Source organism: Rhinopithecus roxellana, chromosome 13 (assembly GCF_007565055.1).
Source record: "Rhinopithecus roxellana isolate Shanxi Qingling chromosome 13, ASM756505v1, whole genome shotgun sequence".
NCBI lineage: Eukaryota > Metazoa > Chordata > Mammalia > Primates > Cercopithecidae > Rhinopithecus > Rhinopithecus roxellana.
In genome coordinates, this window is record NC_044561.1 from 3,480,255 (window position 1) to 3,500,888 (window position 20,634).

At 57.1% G+C, this 20,634-nt stretch overlaps 1 protein-coding gene across 1 annotated transcript; it reads right to left on the reverse strand.

Moving 5' to 3' along the window:
- Window positions 1–401: 401 nt before the first annotated feature.
- PDXP (pyridoxal phosphatase) lies at window positions 402–15,277 on the reverse strand. The gene is made up of 11 exons (XM_030914462.1): window positions 14,852–15,277; window positions 13,551–13,593; window positions 13,243–13,347; window positions 12,089–12,165; window positions 11,698–11,809; window positions 11,531–11,607; window positions 10,916–11,060; window positions 10,005–10,073; window positions 9,720–9,839; window positions 8,728–9,475; window positions 402–1,777 (listed from the first exon to the last, which is right to left on the reverse strand). Exons 1-11 carry the CDS (start codon window positions 14,908–14,910, stop codon window positions 1,461–1,463), a joined length of 1,872 nt encoding a protein of 623 aa, XP_030770322.1. The 5' UTR covers window positions 14,911–15,277; the 3' UTR covers window positions 402–1,460.
- Between the last annotated feature and the right edge of the window lie 5,357 nt (window positions 15,278–20,634).

The window sequence follows — 20,634 nt, forward strand, 5'->3', positions numbered from 1 at the left end:
TCCCTCCGCCCTCCTGTCTCCCTTCTCAGTGTCTCCAGAGAGGGGGCTACAGCTTCCTACAGTCAGCCAATGCATGTTCAAATCCTGCATAAGGCGAGCACAGCGTCCAGCTGTTCACCCTTGGTAAGTTAACATCGTATTTCCGATCCCCCATTTCCTGCTGTAAAGGAATGAATAATTCAAACATGCTGGGTTTTCCAAAGCACTGAAGTCAGTCGGTACACAAAGATTCAGCGACATATAAAGTGCTCTTGACTCAAAGTATCCCTACACGCAGAAGACACTCAGGAACGGGAATGGGTCATTTCATGCAGGGAACAATGTGTCAGGCCAGCTCCAGGGAGAGCAGGCTCCAGCAGGGGGTCCTCCTCCCTCCCCAAACATGGACTCGAACACAGGTGAAGACTCCCACGCGCACTTTATTAAGTACGGAAGGACAGGTCACAACAGGGGTGGAGATGGCGGGGAAGGCCCAGCCCCCACCCACCGTCACTGGCACACATAAATTAAATAAATAGCCTGAGAGTGGGCACGGGAGAGAGGTGGTACTGCAAACACTGACTGCACAGGGAGACATGAAAGCCCCCCTTCGAGCTGTGGCCATCAACACTGTACGGGTACCATGACCAGGAAAGGGTGGGGCTTGGCCACAGAAGCCCCAGAGCATCACAGTCTTTGTAGAGGAGGGGCGTCTTCAGGACATGGACCACTGTTATTTACGGACTGAAACCTGGACCCCTGGCTGGTCCTGTGAGACCCAGATTATCAAGGGGCCACTGTCTCTTAGGCTTCTGGATTGTTCTACTGAGGATCTAAAAGACCACTGGGTCACTATCACTTGGGGTCCTGATGGGTCCACTCAGGGACCTAGGACATGCGAGGGTCATCATCACTTAGGCTTCCGATTGGTCCACTCGGGCTCCAGGACAAAAAGGGTCACTGTTACTTAGGAACCTAGACTGGTACCCCACAGGACCCAACATCGATGAGGTCACTGGCACTTAGCCTTTGCCGGCACTCAGGAAAATAAGGGTTGTGGTTCCCTAGACCTCTGGTTGACAAGGACCCAAGGGCCAGGACCTGAGGGGCAGAGAGAGCTCTAGAAGACCCAGAGAAGGGGGAGAAGACTAAGTGCTCAGGGCTAGAGGAAATCTTCAGCGGGCACCAGGGCCCAGATTTCAAGGAGGGGAGGTGACAGGGCAGGAAATAAGTCCACCTGGCTGGGTCAGGCCAAGATGAATCTGTAGGTCGGGACCAGCTTCTGGGGCAGCAAAGAGTGCCCAGCCACTGCTGGGAGGGGGTTGCAAGGGCCCTCAAACCTTCCTCAGGTCCCAGCCTCACCCCGGTGCAGAACTGGGCCAAGGAGCCGGTGGTGTGTAACACGGCTCGTGACCCATCGCCCCCACCTACAGGATCAGGGAGTGGGGAGGGGTGGGCCTGTGGCTGCAGGTGCAGTGGGCTCAGTCCTCCAACCCCTCTGTCAAGTCTGCGATGCTCTCCACATAGTAATGCGGCACGAGATCGTGCTGGCCAGCCGCCAGGTAGGCCTGGGCCTCTTCTAGGCGGGAGACTCCTGTGAGTGTGAGCACGGTGGTCATGCCGCAGCGGTGGCCGAACAGGATGTCGGTCTCCAGGCGGTCACCCACCATAAGTGTGTGTGCGGGGTCGATGCTGAAGTTCTCTGTGATGCACTCGAACATGTAGGGGCTGGGCTTGCCCACCACCAGGGCCTGGCGTCCCGAGGCCGTCTCCACCGCAGCGGCCAGGCTCCCGGTGCCTGTAGGGAGATGGAGACGCAGTCAGCAGGAGGGCGGCAGGGACAGCGTCAGGCCCTGAAACTGAAGTCCAGGGAGGCAGATTGTGCCGGGGTCAATCAGCTGCTGACACGAGCCAGAAAGCCCACTTCCGAGTCTTACTGTAGTGGCTAAGGGTAGAGAGGGCAACCAGATGCCAGCATCTGGACTCCATCTCCACCGTTCTTGACAGGCTAGCTATCCTCTCTGTGCCTTGATTTTCCCATTTCTAATACGGGGATGTCTACAGCACTTATCTCATGTGGGTATTGTGAGGACAGGTGGAGCTACTGCAGGTAAATAGGGCCTGGCTCGGTCAGTCCTGCCTGAGGTTCGCGATTTCACCCTGGCAGCTGTGGGCCTTTGGGCAAACCACTCGACCACCCCGAGTTTCTCCAGACTCCTGCAAAAGCGAAATTCAAGCAATGCCTACCTCCAAAGGGGCGCTGGACATCACAGGGGCAAGTGCTTTGTAAATGGAGCTGCACTTAACAAATAGCAGTTGTGGTTACTGCTGCAAGAAATCACGCAGCTGGCATCAGAAACTGGCACAGCCCCTTTGGAACACAGCGGGGCACAGAAATGTTCGCACCTCTGACCCAGTCCGCCTCCCCCGGGAAAGTGATCACAAGAAGAGAATTCCAACTGGAGACAAAAAGCTGCAGGCTGGAAGATGTCTGGGGCTACAGTAACTGATAAGCCAAACTGTGGAACACACCCAAGTGTCCAACAATAGGAGGACTGTATAGAACTAAAGGACAGTCCTGTCTCCCAGCCCAGTACCATCCTGCCTCATACAATAAGTCCACTGTGCCTGTCCCACAGACGTGTCTTTGTGCCAGAACATTCTGCCTTCATGCTAATGTCCCTGAACAAATGATGATAATCACCATTTACTAAGCATATTCTAAACCGCTTGGCCTGTGCTGGGTGTTTATGGAAGCCCATTTTACAGATGAGAATGCCAAGGCTCAGGGACATTAAGTAACTTGCCCAGAGGTGTAGAGCTTCATAAGTGGCAGCAAAAGGATTTGCATTTGCGTGGGTCCAACCCAGCTCTGACCTGGGAGTACAAATTGTTTCCTTTGCAGGAATTTTATGAGCTGGGCGTTAAAGGAAGGTACTATTTTTTTTTGAGACAGAGTCTCGCTCTGTCGCCCAGACTGGAGTGCAGTGGCACGATCTTGGCTCACTGCAAGCTCTGCCTCCCGGGGTGACGCCATTCTCCTGCCTCAGCTTCCCAAGTAGCTGGGACTACAGGCACTCACCACCACGCCTGGCTAATTTTTTGTATTTTTAGTAGAGTCAGGGTTTCACCGTGGTCTCGATCTCCTGACCTCGTGATCCGCCCGCCTTGGCCTCCCAAAGTGCTGGGATTACAGGCGTGAGCCACTGCGCCCAGCCAAAGGAAGGTACTATTAAAAGTCAACTTATGGCTGGGTACAGGGGCCCATGCCTGTAATCCCAGCACTTTGGGAAGCACAGGTGGGAGGACTGCTTGAGCCCAGGAGTTCAAGACCAGCCTGGGTAACACAGGGAGATCCCATTCCTACTTAAATAAATATACATATACATTAAAAAAAAAAAAAAAGAAAAGTTGGCCGGGCGCCGTGGCTCACGCCTGTAATCCCAGGACTTTGGGAGTCTGAGGGGGGGTGGATCATCTGAGGCCAGGAGTTTAAGACCAGCCTGGCTAACATGGTAAAACCCAGCCTCCACTAAACACACAAAAATCAGCCAGGCGCGGTAGCACATGCCTGTAATCCCAACTATTCGGGAGGCTGGGACAGGAGAATCACTTAAGCCCGGGAGGCTGAGGCAGAAGTGAGGTGAGATCGCACCACTGCAGCATTCCAGTCCGGGCGACAGAGCAAGGCTCCGACTCAAAAAAAAAAAAAAAAAAAAAAAAAGTCAACTTATTCCAGGTACAGCTGCATTTAAAATAAACAAACAAATAAAAGGCCCAGCCTGCACCATGAAACCCCGCCTCTACAAAAAATAAAAAAAATGATTGGCCTTTGTAACACCGACCTCCAGTCCAGGGCACTCTTCATTGCTGTCATCTTGTGAATTTGGCCCTGCAGGGGAGGCGGGAGCAAAAGGAAGCCCCTCCACTGTGGAGGGTTCAAGTCAGATAAGAGCAGGTGGCAGCAGAGACCACTTGGCAGTAGTCAGTGTGTGTGGAGAGGTTAATAGCCCAGTAGACTATTAGTAGACTGGGGCCGTGGACAGATCTCTGTCACTGACTCTCAGTTGGCCACTGACCCGGACAGTCATTGATATTAAATCCTGGGGGTACAGGATGGTATTGAGTGAAGAGAAGTAGACACAGGATTATAGTGGGGTGCAGGGGCTTACACCCATAGTCCCAGCTACTCAGGAGACTGAGGCAGGAAGAGGGCCTGAGCCCAAGAGTTTGAGATTAAAGTGAGCTGTGATCATGTCACTGCACTTCAGCCTGGGTAACAGAGCAAGACCCTGTCTAAAAAAAAAGTCAGCTGGCCGGGCGCGGTGGCTCAAGCCTGTAATCCCAGCACTTTGGGAGGCCGAGGCGGGTGGATCACGAGGTCAGGAGATCGAGACCATCCTGGCTAATATGGTGAAACTCCATCTCTACTAAAAAATACAAAAAACTAGCCGGGCGAGGTGGCGGGCGCCTGTAGTCCCAGCTACTCGGGAGGCTGAGGCAGGAGAATGGCGTAAACCTGGGAGGCGGAGCTTGCAGTGAGCTGAGATACGGGCACTGCACTCCAGCCTGGGCGACAGAGCGAGACTCCGTCTCAAAAAAAAAAAAAAAAAAAAAGTCAGCTTACAAATTTACAACTAAATGATAATGCTTTTTATATTTATTTATTTATTTAGAGATGGAGTCTCGCTCTGTTGCTCAGGCTGAAGTGCAATGGAGCGATCTCAGCTCACAGCAACCTCCACCTCCTGGGTTCAAGCCATTCTCCTGCCTCAGCCTCCCGAGTAGTTGGGATTACAGGCGCGTGTCACCACACCGGGCTAATTTTTGTATTTTTTTTTTTTTTTGAGACGGAGTCTTGCTCTGTCGCCCAGGCTGGAGTGCAGTGGCCGGATTTCAGCTCACTGCAAGCTCCGCCTCCCGGGTTTAGGCCATTCTCCTGCCTCAGCCTCCGGAGTAGCGGGGACTACAGGCGCCCGCCACCTCGCCCGGCTAGTTTTTTGTATTTTTAGTAGAGACGGGGTTTCACCATGTTAAGCAGGATGGTCTCGATCTCCTGACCTCGTGATCCACCCGTCTCGGCCTCCCAAAGTGCTGAGATTACAGGCTTGAGCCACCGTGCCCGGCCAATTTTTGTATTTTTAATGAAGATGGGGTTTCACCATGTTGGCCAGGATGGTCTCGAACTCCTGACCACAAATGATCCACCCGCCTTGGCCTCCCAAAGTGCTGGGATTACAGGCGTGAGCCACTGCACCCGGCCTAAATGATAATGTTTAAAACAAAGGTAGTAAGTTCTCAAAACTCACCACTTGTTAGTTATTGAACCACACTAGCCTCTGCTCGTTTTGCTCTTGAAGTTCCACCATACCTGTGACGGTGGAAATCGGTAAGAAGGTGTGTGCTACTGCACATCTCTTCCCAACCCTACATTCAGGGACTGACTTCACGTTGGTAGCTCAAGATTGGCTGTATTGGGAGTATTTACACCACAGAAGCCAGCACATGGTATAATCATGGCTTTCCCTGCTATTCCACATTTCTCAGTGCGCCACTGGTCTGACCCCAAATGCTCTGGGCCTCCTGTCTCCCTTCCCATAGCCGACAACACTCCACTCAGTTAAGCCAAAGGCAAAGATGGGGAAGGGGAACAAAGGGGAAAACAGGTGGGGAGAGCAAGAATCCTCAGCCCTGCTGCCCCCAGATGAGGAAGAGGAACTTCCCAGGGTCACAAGATCAAGGCTGAGGTGGGCCAGAACGCATGCTTTCAGGCTGGCCCAGGGCAACACCCCTGGGAGTTCTCCCCTCATCTGACATCTTGTGACATGCCTGTTTTAAGAACTTGGTAGAGATTAAAAATTAGCCAGGCGTGGTGGTGTGCACCTGTAATCCCAGCCACTGGGGAGGCTGAGGTAGGAGAATCGCTTCAACCTGGGAGGCAGAGATTACAGTGAGCCGAGATGGCGCCGCTGTACTCCAGCCTGGGCAGCAGAGTGAAACTATGTCTCAAAAAAACAAACACAAAAAACAAAAAACAAAAAACCAAAAAAGAGAGAATAAAAGCCGTGTGCTCCGTTGGTGAGCAATTCCTTCTTGGACGGAAAGGGCTTGCACTGAGTCATCCCAAAATGTTCTTCTGAGCTCAAGAATGGCCCCAACTCTGTCCTTCCCCACCAGGATGGAGCTGATCACCTTTGGGCCCTGTGTCCCACTTCCTTCATTCAGCTAATATTCACTAAGGCCCAACTACATGCGAGACACAGGGGACAGAGCAGTCAACATTCCAAAGCTCCTGACCCCAGGGAGCGAGCCTCCTAGCAGGGGCATCTGGGCCTCTCTCAGGCCCACGTCTCTCAGGCCACCATCATTCCAGTCCCCTCCACTCTAATCCACGGCTCTGCATGTTATGCTGATGACGTATTCCTAAGACAGCAGGCCTTTCCATTTGTTAGCTCAAGTGGCTGTCATGTGGTGACAAGATAAACACACAATTTCGGAGGTCCCTGGGGCGGGAGAGGAAGAATTGGGGGTGAGATATTTGCATTATTTCAGACATAAGCATCATGAGGGCTTTTAATACTGTCACACCACACCACACCGTTTGAAAGCTGCATCGTTAAGTTGTGCACAAATATGATTGCAGAGCTGTGTTTGTTAAGCCTCTGCCTCCCCCTCTAGACTGTGGGAGTGACAGCAGGATGAGTGGGCACAGCCGGGTGGCTACTGAGACCACAGGGGTCTGGATTCCACAGAGGCCTGCAAGGCAGGCATGGGCAGGGCCTGGTTTCTCCCTAGCTCCTTGACAACCAGCCTTCCTGCGCCCTGGAGAACCTCTTAACCCACAGCCTTAACCTGAGCCTCCAGGCCTCCTGGGAAAAACTTTTCATAGCATGCCTAAGGCAGGCAGGAGCTGCTGCAGCTCCTCCTAGGCTCACGCAATCCTCCCCCGCTTCAGCCTCTTGAGTAGCTGGGACTACAGGCTGTTGCCACTGCATCCGGCTGCCTCAGTCTCTTTCAGAAATGGGACAATAACTCCCATCTCCAGAGTAATTTGGAAACCAAAGAAGAACACACACCAAGCTGTTTCATTAAGTTCTCAGTAACATGGCCTGACCAGAGAGCCCTCAACACAGATTTATGGGGAAACTGAGGCTGAGGTGGGCCCACATGCCAAGTAGGTGTCCAGCACAGCCAGGAGAAGCCAAGGACTACGGAATCCCTCTCTGCTATGCCACAACACTGGGTTTACATCTCCTGATGTATTATCACTCTGCTCCGCATCATGCCTCCTCCAGGGAGTCTTCCCAGATGCCCCTGGCACTAGGCCCTGCTCACCACCCCACCATAATCCTGTGTTTACTTCTCTTCACTCAATACCATCTTGTACCCCCAGGATTTAATATCAATGACTATATGGGTCAGTGGCCAGCAGAGAGGGAGTGACAGAGATCTGTCCACAGCCCCAGTCTACTGACTGGGCTATTAACCTGACCACACACACTGACCACTGCCAATTAGCCTCTGCTGCCACCTGCTCTTGTCTAACTCAATCCCTCCACAATGGAGGGGCCTCCTTTTGCTTCTGCCTCCCCTGGAAGGCTAAACTAGCAAGATGACAGCAGTTAAGAGTGCCCTGGACTGGAGGTCTGTGTCACAAAGCCCAAATTCAGGTTCCGGTGCTCTATCACTCTGCCAGTGAATTGCTGGCAGATTTCTGTCCCACCCATCATTGGGGTGGGGTTGGAGGGGAAGTCTGGGAGGACTGTCCCTATGTGTGAGGGCTGAAATACCAATTACCAGAGGCAGGATGGAGGCAGGTGTATGGGGACACAGGAGGTGGAGGGGCTCACTATATACATTCTTGGGCAGCTCACTTCCCTTCTCTTAGCCTCGTTTCTTTCCTCTTCTTTTACAAACAAGGTCTCACTATGTTGCCCATGCTGAAGTACAGCTGCTTTTCACAGATGCAATGATAGCACACTACAGCCTTGACCTCCTAGGCTCACGCAATCCTCCCCCGCTTCAGCCTCTTGAGTAGCTGGGACTACAGGCTGTTGCCACTGCATCCGGCTGCCTCAGTCTCTTTCAGAAATGGGACAATAACTCCCATCTCCAGAGTAATTTGGAAACCAAAGAAGAACACACACCAAGCTGTTTCATTAAGTTCTCTGTAACATGGCGGACTCTGACTACAACTTACATCATCTGAACACCTACTACGTGCCAGGCACCCACCCTGATCACCGTCACCGGGCAGGGTGAGCACTGCCATTTTTTCACCCAGGCAGAGATGCTTGCAGGTTATGTAACTGAACATGATTACACAGCTGTGGAGCTGGAGATGGACCTGGAACTGAGGTCAAACTCCACCGCCTTTGCTCCCCCACACACCTGCCTACACCCTACCTCTGAGAATGGAGTTTCAACCCTCACAACGGGTGACAATCCTCCCAGGCTTCCTCTCCAACCCCAGAGCGATGGTGGGTGGGGCAGAATTCCGCCCAACTCCCTGAGTTACAATGGGCCTGTTTCCTCATCTCTCCAACAGGGACCACACTCTGCCCTTCACAGGATGGCGGCTACAGGTATCATCCCCCTACACACACCAAAGCACCCTGGGCCTCCCTCGCACTCTCCTGTTCCCCACCTGCCACCTGGAGACGCCTCTTCCCCGCCCCTCACCCTTAGGCGTGGAGGCGAATGCGCAGATCGCCTCCATCTCGGTTTCCCCGCCATTCCCGCGCTCACCAGGGGTCCGACTGCCATCGCTCAGCGGGTGCCATGGGTCACGGTCGGTGGCCACGAGCAGGCACTCAGGGTCGCGCAGGTGTGCGCACGCCTCGCTCAGCTTGGCGAAGGAGAAGTGCTCGTCGTAGCCCACGAGCACGGCGCGCACGCGCGGGGCCGCGCCGTCCCCCGCGCTCGGGTCGTCACCCGGATCCCCAGCCAGGCGCAGCCCCGCAGCGCGCAGCTCGGCGCGCAGCCCCTCGCCGCCCAGCACGAACACGGCGCCCGGCGCGCCCGGAGGCCCGGGCAGGCGCTGGCGCAGCAGGCGCGCGGCGCACACCGCGGAGCTGAAGAGCTGCTCGGCGCGCAGCCCCCCAAAGCCGAGGCGCGCGAAGCGGAGGACCAGCTCGGGCCGCGCGCGCCGGCTGTTGTTGCTCACAAACAGAGCCGCCTTGCCGGCCCGCGCTAGCCGCTCCAGCAGCTCCGGGGCGCCCGGCACGGCGCGCTCGCCGTTCCACAGCACCCCGTCACAGTCGAACAGGACCCCCTGCGCCCGGCCCAGCACTTCGCGCAGGGCCGCTCCGCGAAGCCTCTCGCAGCGCGCCATGCAGCCAGCTGACCGCCGGCCTCCCGCGCCGCGCTCTCTCCGCGGGCACGGCGCGCTCGTCCTGGCACGTTCCCCGCAGCCGCCAATTGGCGCGCTGGAAGGACCGGGGGCGGGGCGAAGGCGTGGCCTGCGGCCAATGGGGGCGAGAGTCTGGGCGAGAAGCTAGGCCGCCAGCGAACCGAACTTGGAGAAAGGGGCGGAATCGTGGCCAACAACGAGGGGAAGGGACCAATGAAGAGCTAGCCTGATCCCTCTCTCCGTCCCTGGTTCTGCTGGGCCAGTCGCCGCCGAGTTTCAACGCGGACTACACTCTTACTGCACAGATTAAACCCAGCTCTCAGAACCCAGCCACAGCTTTCTGCTGCCTCAAGCTTCTCAATAAGCCCCGAGCAGGGCGGGGTCAGGGGTGTGGTATCGCCGGGCCTATGTCCCCACCTGCTTGGCCGTGGTTCTCCCTCAGCTCAGCCAGGGCTGTGTCCAGAGAGCTCAGTGACCTGCGATGGTAATCGGCTTGAATCTCCAGGAGCTGTGGGGACGAAGGGACACCCTGAGCGGAAGTGAGGGAAGCTGAGCCTTCTCTAGGGTCCTTGAGAGCAGACACCCCCTCCACCATCTCACAGAGCCCCACTGGCCCCTGGCTGTGGCATTCAGCCCCGAGCTCTGGATGGCTGGGGCCCGGTCTTGGACTCACATGAATGAAATAGTTGGCATAGGAGTCCTCCTTGGTAACAAAGTGGTACAGGTCAGCCAAGTACTCGTCCTTGGGGACAGAGAGGGGAGAACTTACATTGGGTGAGGCTGGGGGTCTAGAGGGAAAGAGGAGGCTTGGAGGGATTGCTGACCCACCCCAGTCCACACAACTGCAGGTGGAAGTCCCAGCCAGGCTCCTCTCTTCTGCCAAGGTTGGTGCTTGGAGCCAGGCCATGGAAACTCCCTCAAACTTTTCTGGCTTCTCGTCCCCATCTCTGTGTCCCCATAGCCTTAGCACAGTGCCCTGTTTTTATTTGTTTTTGTTTTTTTGTGCGGTTTTTTTTTTTGAGACAGAGTCTCTCACTGTTGCCTGGGCTGGAGTGTAGTGGCGCGATCTTGGCTCACTGCAACCTCCGCCTCCTGGGTTCAAGCAATTCTCCTGCCTCAGCCTCCCAAGTAGCTGGGATTATAGGCGCCTGCCACTACGCCCAGCTAAGTTTTTGTATTTTTAGTAGAGATGGGGTTTCACCATGTTGGCCAGGCTGGTCTTGAACTCCTGACCTCATGATTTGCCTGCCTCCCAAAGTGCTGGGATTACAGGTGTGAGACCCCGCGCCCGGCCATGCACAGTGCTGTTATCATCCAATCATTCATTCACTCTTCATCCATTCACTTACTCATTCAGCAAACACACAGACTCAGGGAACAGACCAAGTCTCTGCCTCCCCATGTTATGCATGGGGTACAGACAGAAGAGGGTACAAGGGAATGGCGGAGCTCTGCTGCCTCCTAGCCACATGGCCTTAGGCACGTCATGTCACCCCTCTGAGCTTCAGCTTCCTTGCCTGTGAGATGGGGCCAGGACCCACCCCTGCCACCCCTATACATCCAGGAGACCCATGTGGCCCTCACCCTGCATTGCTCCACCTTCCTCTTCAGCTCCTCCTCCTCCTCCTTCAGCGACTCCACCTTGTTGGCCATAGTCGTGTGGCTGTGACTGCCCGGGCCGCCTCCCAGGCCTTGACTGCTGCCTGAATTCTTGGTTGCCTGACTGAGCCTGGGGATGATCCCAAGGGGAGCTGGTCACCTGCCCTGTTGCATGTCCAGAGCCAAGTGTCCCCTCCATACAGCAGACCACATGGTATTCTAGGATTTAGAGCTGCAGATCTGAGAGCTCCACTGGCTGGGGCCTCTGCCCAGGCTGGGCTACGAGTGCGCTGGGTTGCCCCCTGGTGGCGGGTTTGGTGATCACAGCCACCCAGCAGAGTGGAGAACGGGGTTGGCCGCAGGACGGTTTATGGCGGTCCTACGCTTTGGGGTCGCCCCAGCACCAGCTGTGACACACACGGGCACACCCTCACAGATACCCTCACCACCTGTGTTTCAGGGACCAGGCATGCGCAAGTATACACACTGTACTCAGCGGACCCCACAGCATCCTCCCGGTGTGGCCAGGGCCTCATAGCTCTACAACCATCTCTGTGGGCTGACCCAGATATGAGCCCCCTGAGCGGCCGGGGCTCCCACCTGCTCTTGAGTGTGTTCCAGTCGGACACGAGCTTCTGGAGGCTTTTCTTGTGCTTGAGGATGGCTGGCAGCTCCTCCTGAGGATGGGCATGGGGGGTCAGTGTGCTGGGGGAGGAGGGAGCCAGCAACCGGGGAAGCTGGGGGCTGGGAGCAGGGCACAGGCTCACCTCACTCAGCCTGCTGAGTGGCTGCAAGACGTCCCTCTCCAGGGTCATCTCAAACTCGGCCAGGATGCGGGCCAGCTGGTTCTGGATGGCACAGCTCATCTCCAGGGCCTTCCTGTGGACACAGCACCCCATGGGCCCAGGCGCCCGCTGCCCTCACCTCCACTGGAAACACCTAGTGGGGCCTCTCCTCCTTCAATTCCGGCCCCTCCTAGATATCCTTCATCTCTGCTAAGGCCGAACACCCTCCCAGGCCTGGCCGCCCTCACTGACCTGAGCACTGTCCCCGGCCTGGTCATTCTTCCGATGTGGATGCCCTCACCACCTGGACCCCTCCCAGCTGAGATCACGTCTTGGTAGCCCCAGGTGAGGGCAGGGCCCCGTCTATGCTCACCCCATGCTGGAATCAGGGTCCAGCTCCTTGAAGCTCTCGGCCATCGTGGTGGACAGAGCCATGAGGGGAAGCTTCTTCTGCAGGAAGGTTGGGGCCGGCGGTGAGTGTTCTTGCCTGCCTCCACCCTGCCTGAGCACCAGGCCAGCCCCTTGGGGGCAGGCGAGGAGGGAACCCAGGAATGCCACAGTCCCAGATGAGAGTAGAAACAAGATGACAAGGCGTGGTGGGGGTGACATTTCCCTGAGACCATGGATGGAGCCCCTCCCCATCTGGAGTGCCCTTTTCCTCTTCCCAGAAGCCACTTGACTGGGCAGGAAGGGATGACCAAGTCCTACTGCAGACTGGGAAACTAAGATGCAGGGAGGGCAGGGAGCTTGCCCCAGGTCACATGGGTGGAGGGAGAATGGGAGGGGGAGCTGGCCTGGGAATGGGGGCTCTTTCCCCTGTCCCAGGGTATATGTGGCTGACCTAGCCACTGCTGAGCTCCAACGCTCTATGACTCCCAATTTCCTTGCCTTGGCCACACTGAATTGTCATCTGATTCCAAAACATGGCCCCACACTCCAACCCCATCTGGAGTTACGGAGAATGCCTGCTTTGGGATCAGAGACCAGGGTTCAAACCTCAGTTCTGCCACTTACTGGCTATATGACCTTGGGCAAGTGACTTTACCTCTAAGCCTCCAATTCCTCATCTGTAAAACAGTGCCTTTCCCTAGGGTTGTCGCCAGTGTTCCATGAGACAATGCGCTAATATGTTAGCAATAGGCTGGCAGTTATCAGCCAATAAACACTGTCTCTTGATTAATACATGAGTATCCCTCAAAAGCCAGCTCAATTGCTACCTCCTTCAGGAAGCCCTCTGAGGCGTGCCCCATTGACAGCCTGCTCTGCATGCTGACTGGACAGAGAAGTTCAGGTGCTGGCAGAGGCCTGGCCTTGGCTTATGGGGATTGGTGCACAGGGAAGTGGGGTAAAGGTGACAGGGAAGGTACAGGGCCTTTTGAGTGCAGTGCCAGAGAGGCCTTGGAACAGAGCAGTCTCCATGCCCTTGGTGCCACTCAGACTGGCAAGGAAACCCCAGCCCCGACTTTGCTTCCCCATTGGATGGAAGTCTCCTGCTCAGGCTCCTCCTTCCCAGGACCCCCAACTCACCACCCGCTTGTCCATGTCTGCCCCACTCTGGCCCTGCAGACAGGCCTGCAGCCGCTTGTGGACGTTGTGGGCTGCTCGCTTGGCCGGCTCCAGCCGCTGTTCCACCTGGGAAGGGGGTGTGGAGGTTAAGGATCAAGAAAGGTTGTCTCCCCTTGAGCAGGAAACTTTCTCCTGTCCCCTGGGAACCCCATGGCCAACAGCTTGAGGAATGACTCAACCCGGGCCCCTAGCTGGCATCCCCGCCCTGGCCCTCTGCTCCGACAGCCTGCACAGGCCTGCCTTCCCACCCGCCCGGCCCAGGCACGTACCTGCAGCAGGTCCTCACCCAGGAACTCAGCGGTCTCCGGGGTGCTGCGGGGGGAGAGTGCTTCTGCTGAGCCTGCCTGGGTTAGAACACCCCCTGCTCCCCCTCCCCGCAGCAGGGCACCTGGACCCCAGTGCTTCCACTGTCCCTCCCAGGTGCGGCCCGCCCTGGGTGGCCCAGTTGCCTCATCCCAGTCAGAGCACATTCCACGGGGGTGGGAATAGGATACCTGAGTTTTTCCTCCTCCACCCAGGGCTGTGTCCTGAGAGAAGGCGGACAGATGAAACTGAAGGGGAGGCTGGGAGACCCACCCAGGGCCTAGCTTTGGGACATAGAAGCCTCTCTTCTGCCCACTCCCAAATCCTCAGTCCACCCCAGGAGGAGGAGTATTAGCTGGCTCCAAGAACGGGAAGTGCGGGAGCTCAGAGTCCTGGGCTCAGTCACACAGCACTCTGGACTACAGCTGTGTGCAGGGGTGCACAGGCCCCTGGACCCCACCTGGGGACACATGGGGGATGCCGAGGCCCATGGCAAGGTGGCCTGACTGCCCAGGCTACATAGGCATCTGCGCCAGTGTGAGACTAGAACCAGGTCTCTGGACACCCGGTCCCCTCTCCCCGGGCCCAGAGAATGGGGAACTCCTGCGGCGGGGAAGAGGAGCAGAGAAGACAGGCCCTCAGAGGCTCCCCAAACTTCCGGCCTCCATGCCACCGGCTCAGAGGCTGCGGGTGGGAGCTGGGAGACGTGGGGATGTTTCCACCTGAGTCTAGGAAAAGCAGAAACGAGACAGAGAAGCAGGAGGCCCCTGAGGTGGGGGGAGGGGGAAGGGAAGGGACGCTGCAGGCCAGGGGCAGGCCCCTCCTCCCGCCAGGCCAGGACCCGTCTCCTCCCCTCGCCCCAGGTCTGCGGCCCTAATGGACCCTCCTCCCTCCCCGGCCCAGCAAGCAGAGGTGGTGAACTGCCCCATTGTCCAGAGGGAACAAGTGAGGTCAGGAGGACCATCCACTTAGAGACTCGTGGAGACAGAGAAATCTCAGTGTCCTAGGGCAGAGAGCATTCTCCCGCCTGAAGCCCCCTCCAATCCAGTAAGGGGGGGGCATCCCTTCCCGCAAAGGCCATCCCGGTCCTCCAGCTCTGCCCGAGAGACGGGGGCGGCGTTCAGAAGGGAGGAAGAGAGGGTCTGGCCGCTCAGAGAGTGGCTGCCTAGCCGTCCCCAGTCTCCCCCATCCCCGTCTCCCCCAACCCTTTTACGACCCCTCAGGTCCTGCCGGGGTAAGAGTGGGGCTGGAAGGGGGTGACACTCACCGTCCCAAGCTGCCCGTCTGGGCCAGCTGCCGCATGCGGTGCAGCTGCCTCTTCATCATCTTGGGGGCGGGCTGGGGGCTGCGGGGTCACGGCGGGGGTCGCGGGCCCGGGCAGCCCCCGGCCCAGCCTGTCTCTCCTGCGGCGCAACTCTCGCCCCGGATGGGTGGGCGGCGCTCTCGCTTCCTGGGCCGCCGCGCGACTCTCGCTGGCGGCCGGCTCTCTCCTCCCCCGCTCACGACTCCGCCCCCGGCCCCCAGGTCACTCCTCTCTCCAAGTTGGTTTCCTCGGTCTCCCCCGGCTTCCGGGCCCACCGGCGACCCCCGGCCGGGCCCCGCTGCTGTCAGTCCGCCGGCCGCGGCCGTCCACAGGTTGTGCCCCGCTCCTCCTCCCCGCAGCGCCCCGCCCAGCCCTGGTGGCGGGAAGCAGGTAAGCCCGTTCCTGCCCCCGCGCCCGCAGCCCGCCCCTGATGGGGTGCCTGCCCCACCCGCAGCCGGCAGGCCCAGGGTATAAATAACCTTTGCATCCCTCGCAAAGGGGAAAGAGGATGCCAAGCGAAGGAGGGGTGGGTCTTTCTGACCTGTCCTGGCCCCTCTGGGCTTGCAGGGATACTGCTCTGCACTTCCTCCCGCAATGGACCTCTGGCCCCCTGGAACTAAACCCCCCACCACTCGATGACTGGCTGGAAGCTTTGGCTTCCTGGGGCCAAGGGCTGCTGTATGGCCGTGGACAAGTCCCTGGAACTCCAGACTCGCTTGTCTCTAATGGTCTGATGGGCCAGCTGTCCTGGGCCTGCCCATCCCGCAGAGTGGACAAGACACCCCTGCCTGCCCTTTAAGGGAGGTGTGTGCCACCCCCCCAGCCACCAGGAACCCTCCCAGAGCGGTTCCCGACACCCTGTTCTCCACATCTCCCGGCAGTTTGCTCCATCTGTGAAGCTCATCTCCTCTCATTCCTCCTGGCAAACGGCCTCAGTCCCCCTTCCTTCTTGTAGGGCAATGATGTGAGTGCTGCTCTGACCGCCCCCAAACTCAGTAGTTCTCTTTGGCCCTCCCCTCAACACAGAGTTAGGCATACAGTAGGTGCTCCATAACTGCTGGTTATACAAAATGTGAGAGCCTTTGGGAGACAGTAGGCTCTCCTTACCCAGCACTGCTGTGGCATCAGGAGCCGCAGGGGTGGGGGGGAGGAGGGGAGGGTGTGCCCAGGAGGAGGGGAAGGTGTGCCGCAGAGTCCTGCCACACCCTCTGCACTTTGCTTTGTTAGTTTCAGTTCAGTTTGAGACTAGAGCCACTACTGTGTGCCAGTGCAGACTGGGCGCCTCTCAGAGGCAGGACCTTGGCCCCACACATCTCCATTCTCCCAGTGTCCAGCACTGGGCCTGGCACACTCACTGGCTGCTTCTCTCTTCCCTAATGAGGCAGGCCTCACTGGGGGTGGGAGGAGCTGAGAAGGGAACCCAACAGCTGCCTGCTATGGCCAGAGCCTCCCAGATGGGAGCCCACCTGAGTGTGGAATCCTGGTGGGAAGTTGGGAGGCTCCAAGATCAAAGCTCAGGCCAGGATGAGATGTCAGGCAAGGTTCCCTCCCCCATCTCCCTTTTCCCAACATGAAGACTGCTGGCCAGTGACTGTGGGTGGCATGGCAAGGGAACCTCAGGTGCCATCCTTCCTGTCTCTGGAAGTCTCTGGACTATGTAGTGCCCCCACTCTGTTCCAGCCAAGCCTCCAGCCCAGACCACACTGGGCCTGAGCTTGTCTGCTTCTCTAGCTGGCCGAAGGTCCTTGAAGGCAAGGTTTGGCTTATACCTCTGTCCCTCCTAGATGTGCCCAGTCCTGAGCCCCAGCTCTGGCCTGAGGAGGGTTCAGTACACGTGGGTTGTAAAGGCAGCTGTGGTGGAAACTATCCGAGCCATATTGTCAGGCTAACTGAGCTCTTGCCCCGCACCCCTGCCCTGGTCTCCAGACTCCCCTCCAGCCAGACCCAAGCGTCCTGGGCAGGAAAGGTGCCCTGGGCCTTTGAGTTGGATTCGGGTGGGACGGCTGTGCCTCCTAGCTGGGTGATGGGTAGATTTTAGGCCCTCCCTTGTCACACTTGGATGTTGAATCATAGAAGGATGGACTCCCCAAAGGTTGGGTTAGAGTTATAGGCTGTTCCTTAGAAGGATGTTGTAATCAGAGACTTAGGGACTCAGAAGTTTTGATCAGTGGGTGTTGGGATCATGGCCTTTCTAAACTGTGGACACAGAAGGGGGACCTCAGGGATCCCCAGCCAACCCCTCATGGGACCCTTTCCCAATCCAGGGGCCTGTTGACTTGGGTGGTTCTCTACTAGGCTGGTCTTAGCTGGCTCCTGCCAAATCCTCTGGGGCCCAACAGTGTGCCTGTCACAGTGGCTCAGGCAGCAGGCACAGAGAGAGCTCAAGGGTGTGGAGGAAGCTAGCTGGCCAGGCTCTGGCTCTCACTAGCTGGGTGACCTTAAGTGGGACACTTCACCTCTCTGAGCCTCAGCATCCTCCTCAGTAAATTGGAAATAATAGTACCTACCTCATAGAAGGATTAAGTGAATTAATAGATGCAAGATGCTTATAAAGTGCCTTGTGCTGTTTCTTGTTACCATGTTTTTTTTTTTTTTTTTTTTTTTTTTTTTGAGGCGGAGTCCGCTCTGTCGCCCGGGCTGGAGTGCAGTGGCGCAATCTCGGCTCACTGCAAGCTCCGCCTCCCGGGTTCACGCCATTCTCCTGCCTGCCTCCCGAGTAGCTGGGACTACAGGCGCCCGCCACCTCGCCTGGCCGTTTTTGTATTTTTAGTAGAGACGGGGTTTCACGTGTAGCCCGGATGGTCTCGATCTCCTACCTCGTGATCCGCCCGTCTCGGCCTCCCAAAGTGCTGGGATTACAGGCTTGAGCCACCGCGCCCGGCCTCTTGTTACCATTGTTATTCAGCTTGCCAAGTCAGGAATGGAAAGACCCCTTACCCCCATTCCTGCCGCCCCAGAGACCCCTGTGTGTGTCTAGCTGCCTTGGGACAATGGGACTTTTTGTCAGTGCTATAGCATATCCTCCCATGAGGCTGTTATCACTGTCCCCATTTTACAGGTGAATAGCCCAAGGCACCTGGCCTAAGGTCCCCAGCTGGGAAAGTGGTAGAGGCCAAGTTAGGAAGCAGATCTGACAGTCTCCTAAGCCCACATGGGCTCTCCCGCTGTGCCAGACCCAGAAGCATTGCCTGGGAGCTCCAGAAATGCTGGCCCTCAGCCCCGCCTTAACCCCTGTGGTTGCTTTGAGGGCCCGGCAGCCTCTGTGCAGATTTGTCTGCAAAAGCCTGGGACAGTCTAGGTAGCGTGTGTTGGTAAGCCTTGAGCAGGATGTGGGCAGGGAGGTCAGCAGCTGAGTGGTGGTGGTAGCAGGGGCTGCAGGAGCAAAAACATCCTATTTTAGACACTTTGACAAATTGCCTGTTTGTAGCATCCCGCGGTACTGCCCTATGTGTGGGCTTCCACCCAGAGCAGCTGGGGCATAGTGAGATCTCTGGAGCTCTAAAAACTCCCTCTCCTCCTTCCCCAAGCCCAAAGGACTTTCCAGGAAGTCCTGGGGTGGCCCTAAGGCCTGAGGACTCCATTTTAATCCCGATAGCCCTGGAGGAGTGTGTACCCTTAGCCTAGCTCCAGAGGACAGCCCGACAGAGGCTGGGGGGAGGACTTGGGAGGTAGGGGGCAATGTGCCATCCTGGTAGACACTTCAAGACTGCTGGCCCAGGCTCAGCCCCTAATGTGTGACTTCTCTGAGCCTCACTTCCCATTTCACAGGGCAGTTCAGAGGCCTAAGGCGGGAGGCTACAGGCATCAGGTCTAGTGTCGTACCAGGTCCGGGGGCTCCGTCTTGCCTGCCTTGCTGGGCCAGTGCCCTGGTTGGGGGGCCCAAAGAGACGGGGGTAGGGGGTATGTCGAGAGACCAGGCACAGTGGCTCACCACAACACTTTGGGAGGCTGAGGCGGGTGGATCGCTTGAGCCCAGGAGTTCTAGACCAGCCCGGGCAACCTGGCAAAACTCCGTTTATACAAAAAATAAAAATATTAGCCAGGCATGGTGGCACACGCCTGTGGTCCCAGCTACTCAGGAGGCTAAGAGGGTAGGATTGCCTGAGCCCAGGAGGTCAGGGCTGCAGGGAGCTGTTTTTACAAGACTGCCCTCCAGCGTGGGTGACAGAGACCTTGCCTCAAACAAACAAAAAAAGAAAAAACTGACTAGGGGCCGGGTGCGGTGGCTCACACCTGTAATCCCAGCACTTTGGGAGGCCAAGGCGGGTGGATCACCTTAGGTCGGGAGTTAGCCTGACCAACATGGAGAAACCCCGTCTCTACTAAAAATACAAAATTAGCAGGATGTGGTGGTGCATGCCTGTAATCCCAGCTACTCGGAAGGCTGAGGCAGGAGAATCGCTTGAACTCAGGAGGCAGAGGTTGCAGTGAGCCAAGATCGTGCCATTGCACTCCAGCCTGGGCAACAAGAGCGAAACTCCGTAAAAACGACGACGATAACAACAACAAAAAAACTGACTAGGCAGGAGCAGGCTCCCAGGCTCCCAGGCCCTTACCACTTCTCCTGGCTGCCATAAACAAAGAGTGTGCTGTGGTTGCTGAAAACCAAAATTAACTGCTGCCTCGGCCAAACCAACAGAAATGGAAGTGTGGCTTTGAGATCTGGGAAGTCCCACTGGTCTTGGCATGGCACTGGGGGTCACCCTTCAAGAGACAGAGCACACGCCTCCCCAGTGCACTGCATCCCAGCCCCTGAGACTGCAGGGCGTAGTGGCCCGGACCTCTGTGCAGCAACACGGTATTTGGGGAAGTGGAGGCCTAGGGTCCTCTCCTCTGGTTAAACCCACCCCAGACTCTCAGACAGATGCAGGGCTTCTGTGCTATCTCATGTCTTCACTCTCAGGGTGCCACACTAGCTCCCAAGTCCTTGCCAGCTTGTGAACTCTTAGGACAGGGGTTGGCCCAAGGGCTGCTCAGGAAACACTGGCATGACGGACAGGATGGTTGGGTTAAGGAGAAGGCAAGGGAGAAGGTCCAAAGGCTGAAGGGACCCCACCTCCCCATCCCCGGAACAACATCCTGGGTCCCTCCAAAGCTGACAGCCTGGCTCCTTCGCCCAAGGACTCCTCAGAGGGACCTTATAGCTCGAGTCCCTCTCCCCTTTTCCAGAAAGGAAAGCACCTTCCTCAAAATCACACAGAAAGCCAGTGACCCAGCCAGAACCAGCCCCCAGACTCCCAGCTCACAGTCCCACCTGTTCCCCACACCAACCTGTAGTCCTCCCTGCCATGGCCAGTAATGAGACTGTGCTGGAGGTGGGACTCCAGCACCCCAGGTGGATGCTGCAGGCGATATGGTTTTATTTCAGGTAGAATAAACTTCCAACCTGAGTTATCTTCAGGAGACATCACAAGTGTGAGTCCTGCAGGGTAGGGGAGGGGAACAGGAACGAGGCCACGTGGCTTCCAGGGTGTCTGGAAGCCTCCAGGGGCCAGACATCTGTCTGGAGGGCTGTGCTAGGGTGGGAGTCCCACTGTAGGGATCTGATAGGAGGCGCCCGCGGGGTGCAGCTAATGCCTCTTGTCCCCTCAGCAGTAAGGTGGACATGGAGGAGCTCTCAGCCTGCGCTTCCAGTGTGGGCCAGCAGAGAGGGGCCCCTTGCTTGCTGATGAGTGTTAAAGAGAGTACAGGCTGGGAGGCGGGTGTGCTGGGCAATTCTCCAGCATGTCACAACCATATCTAAGGAG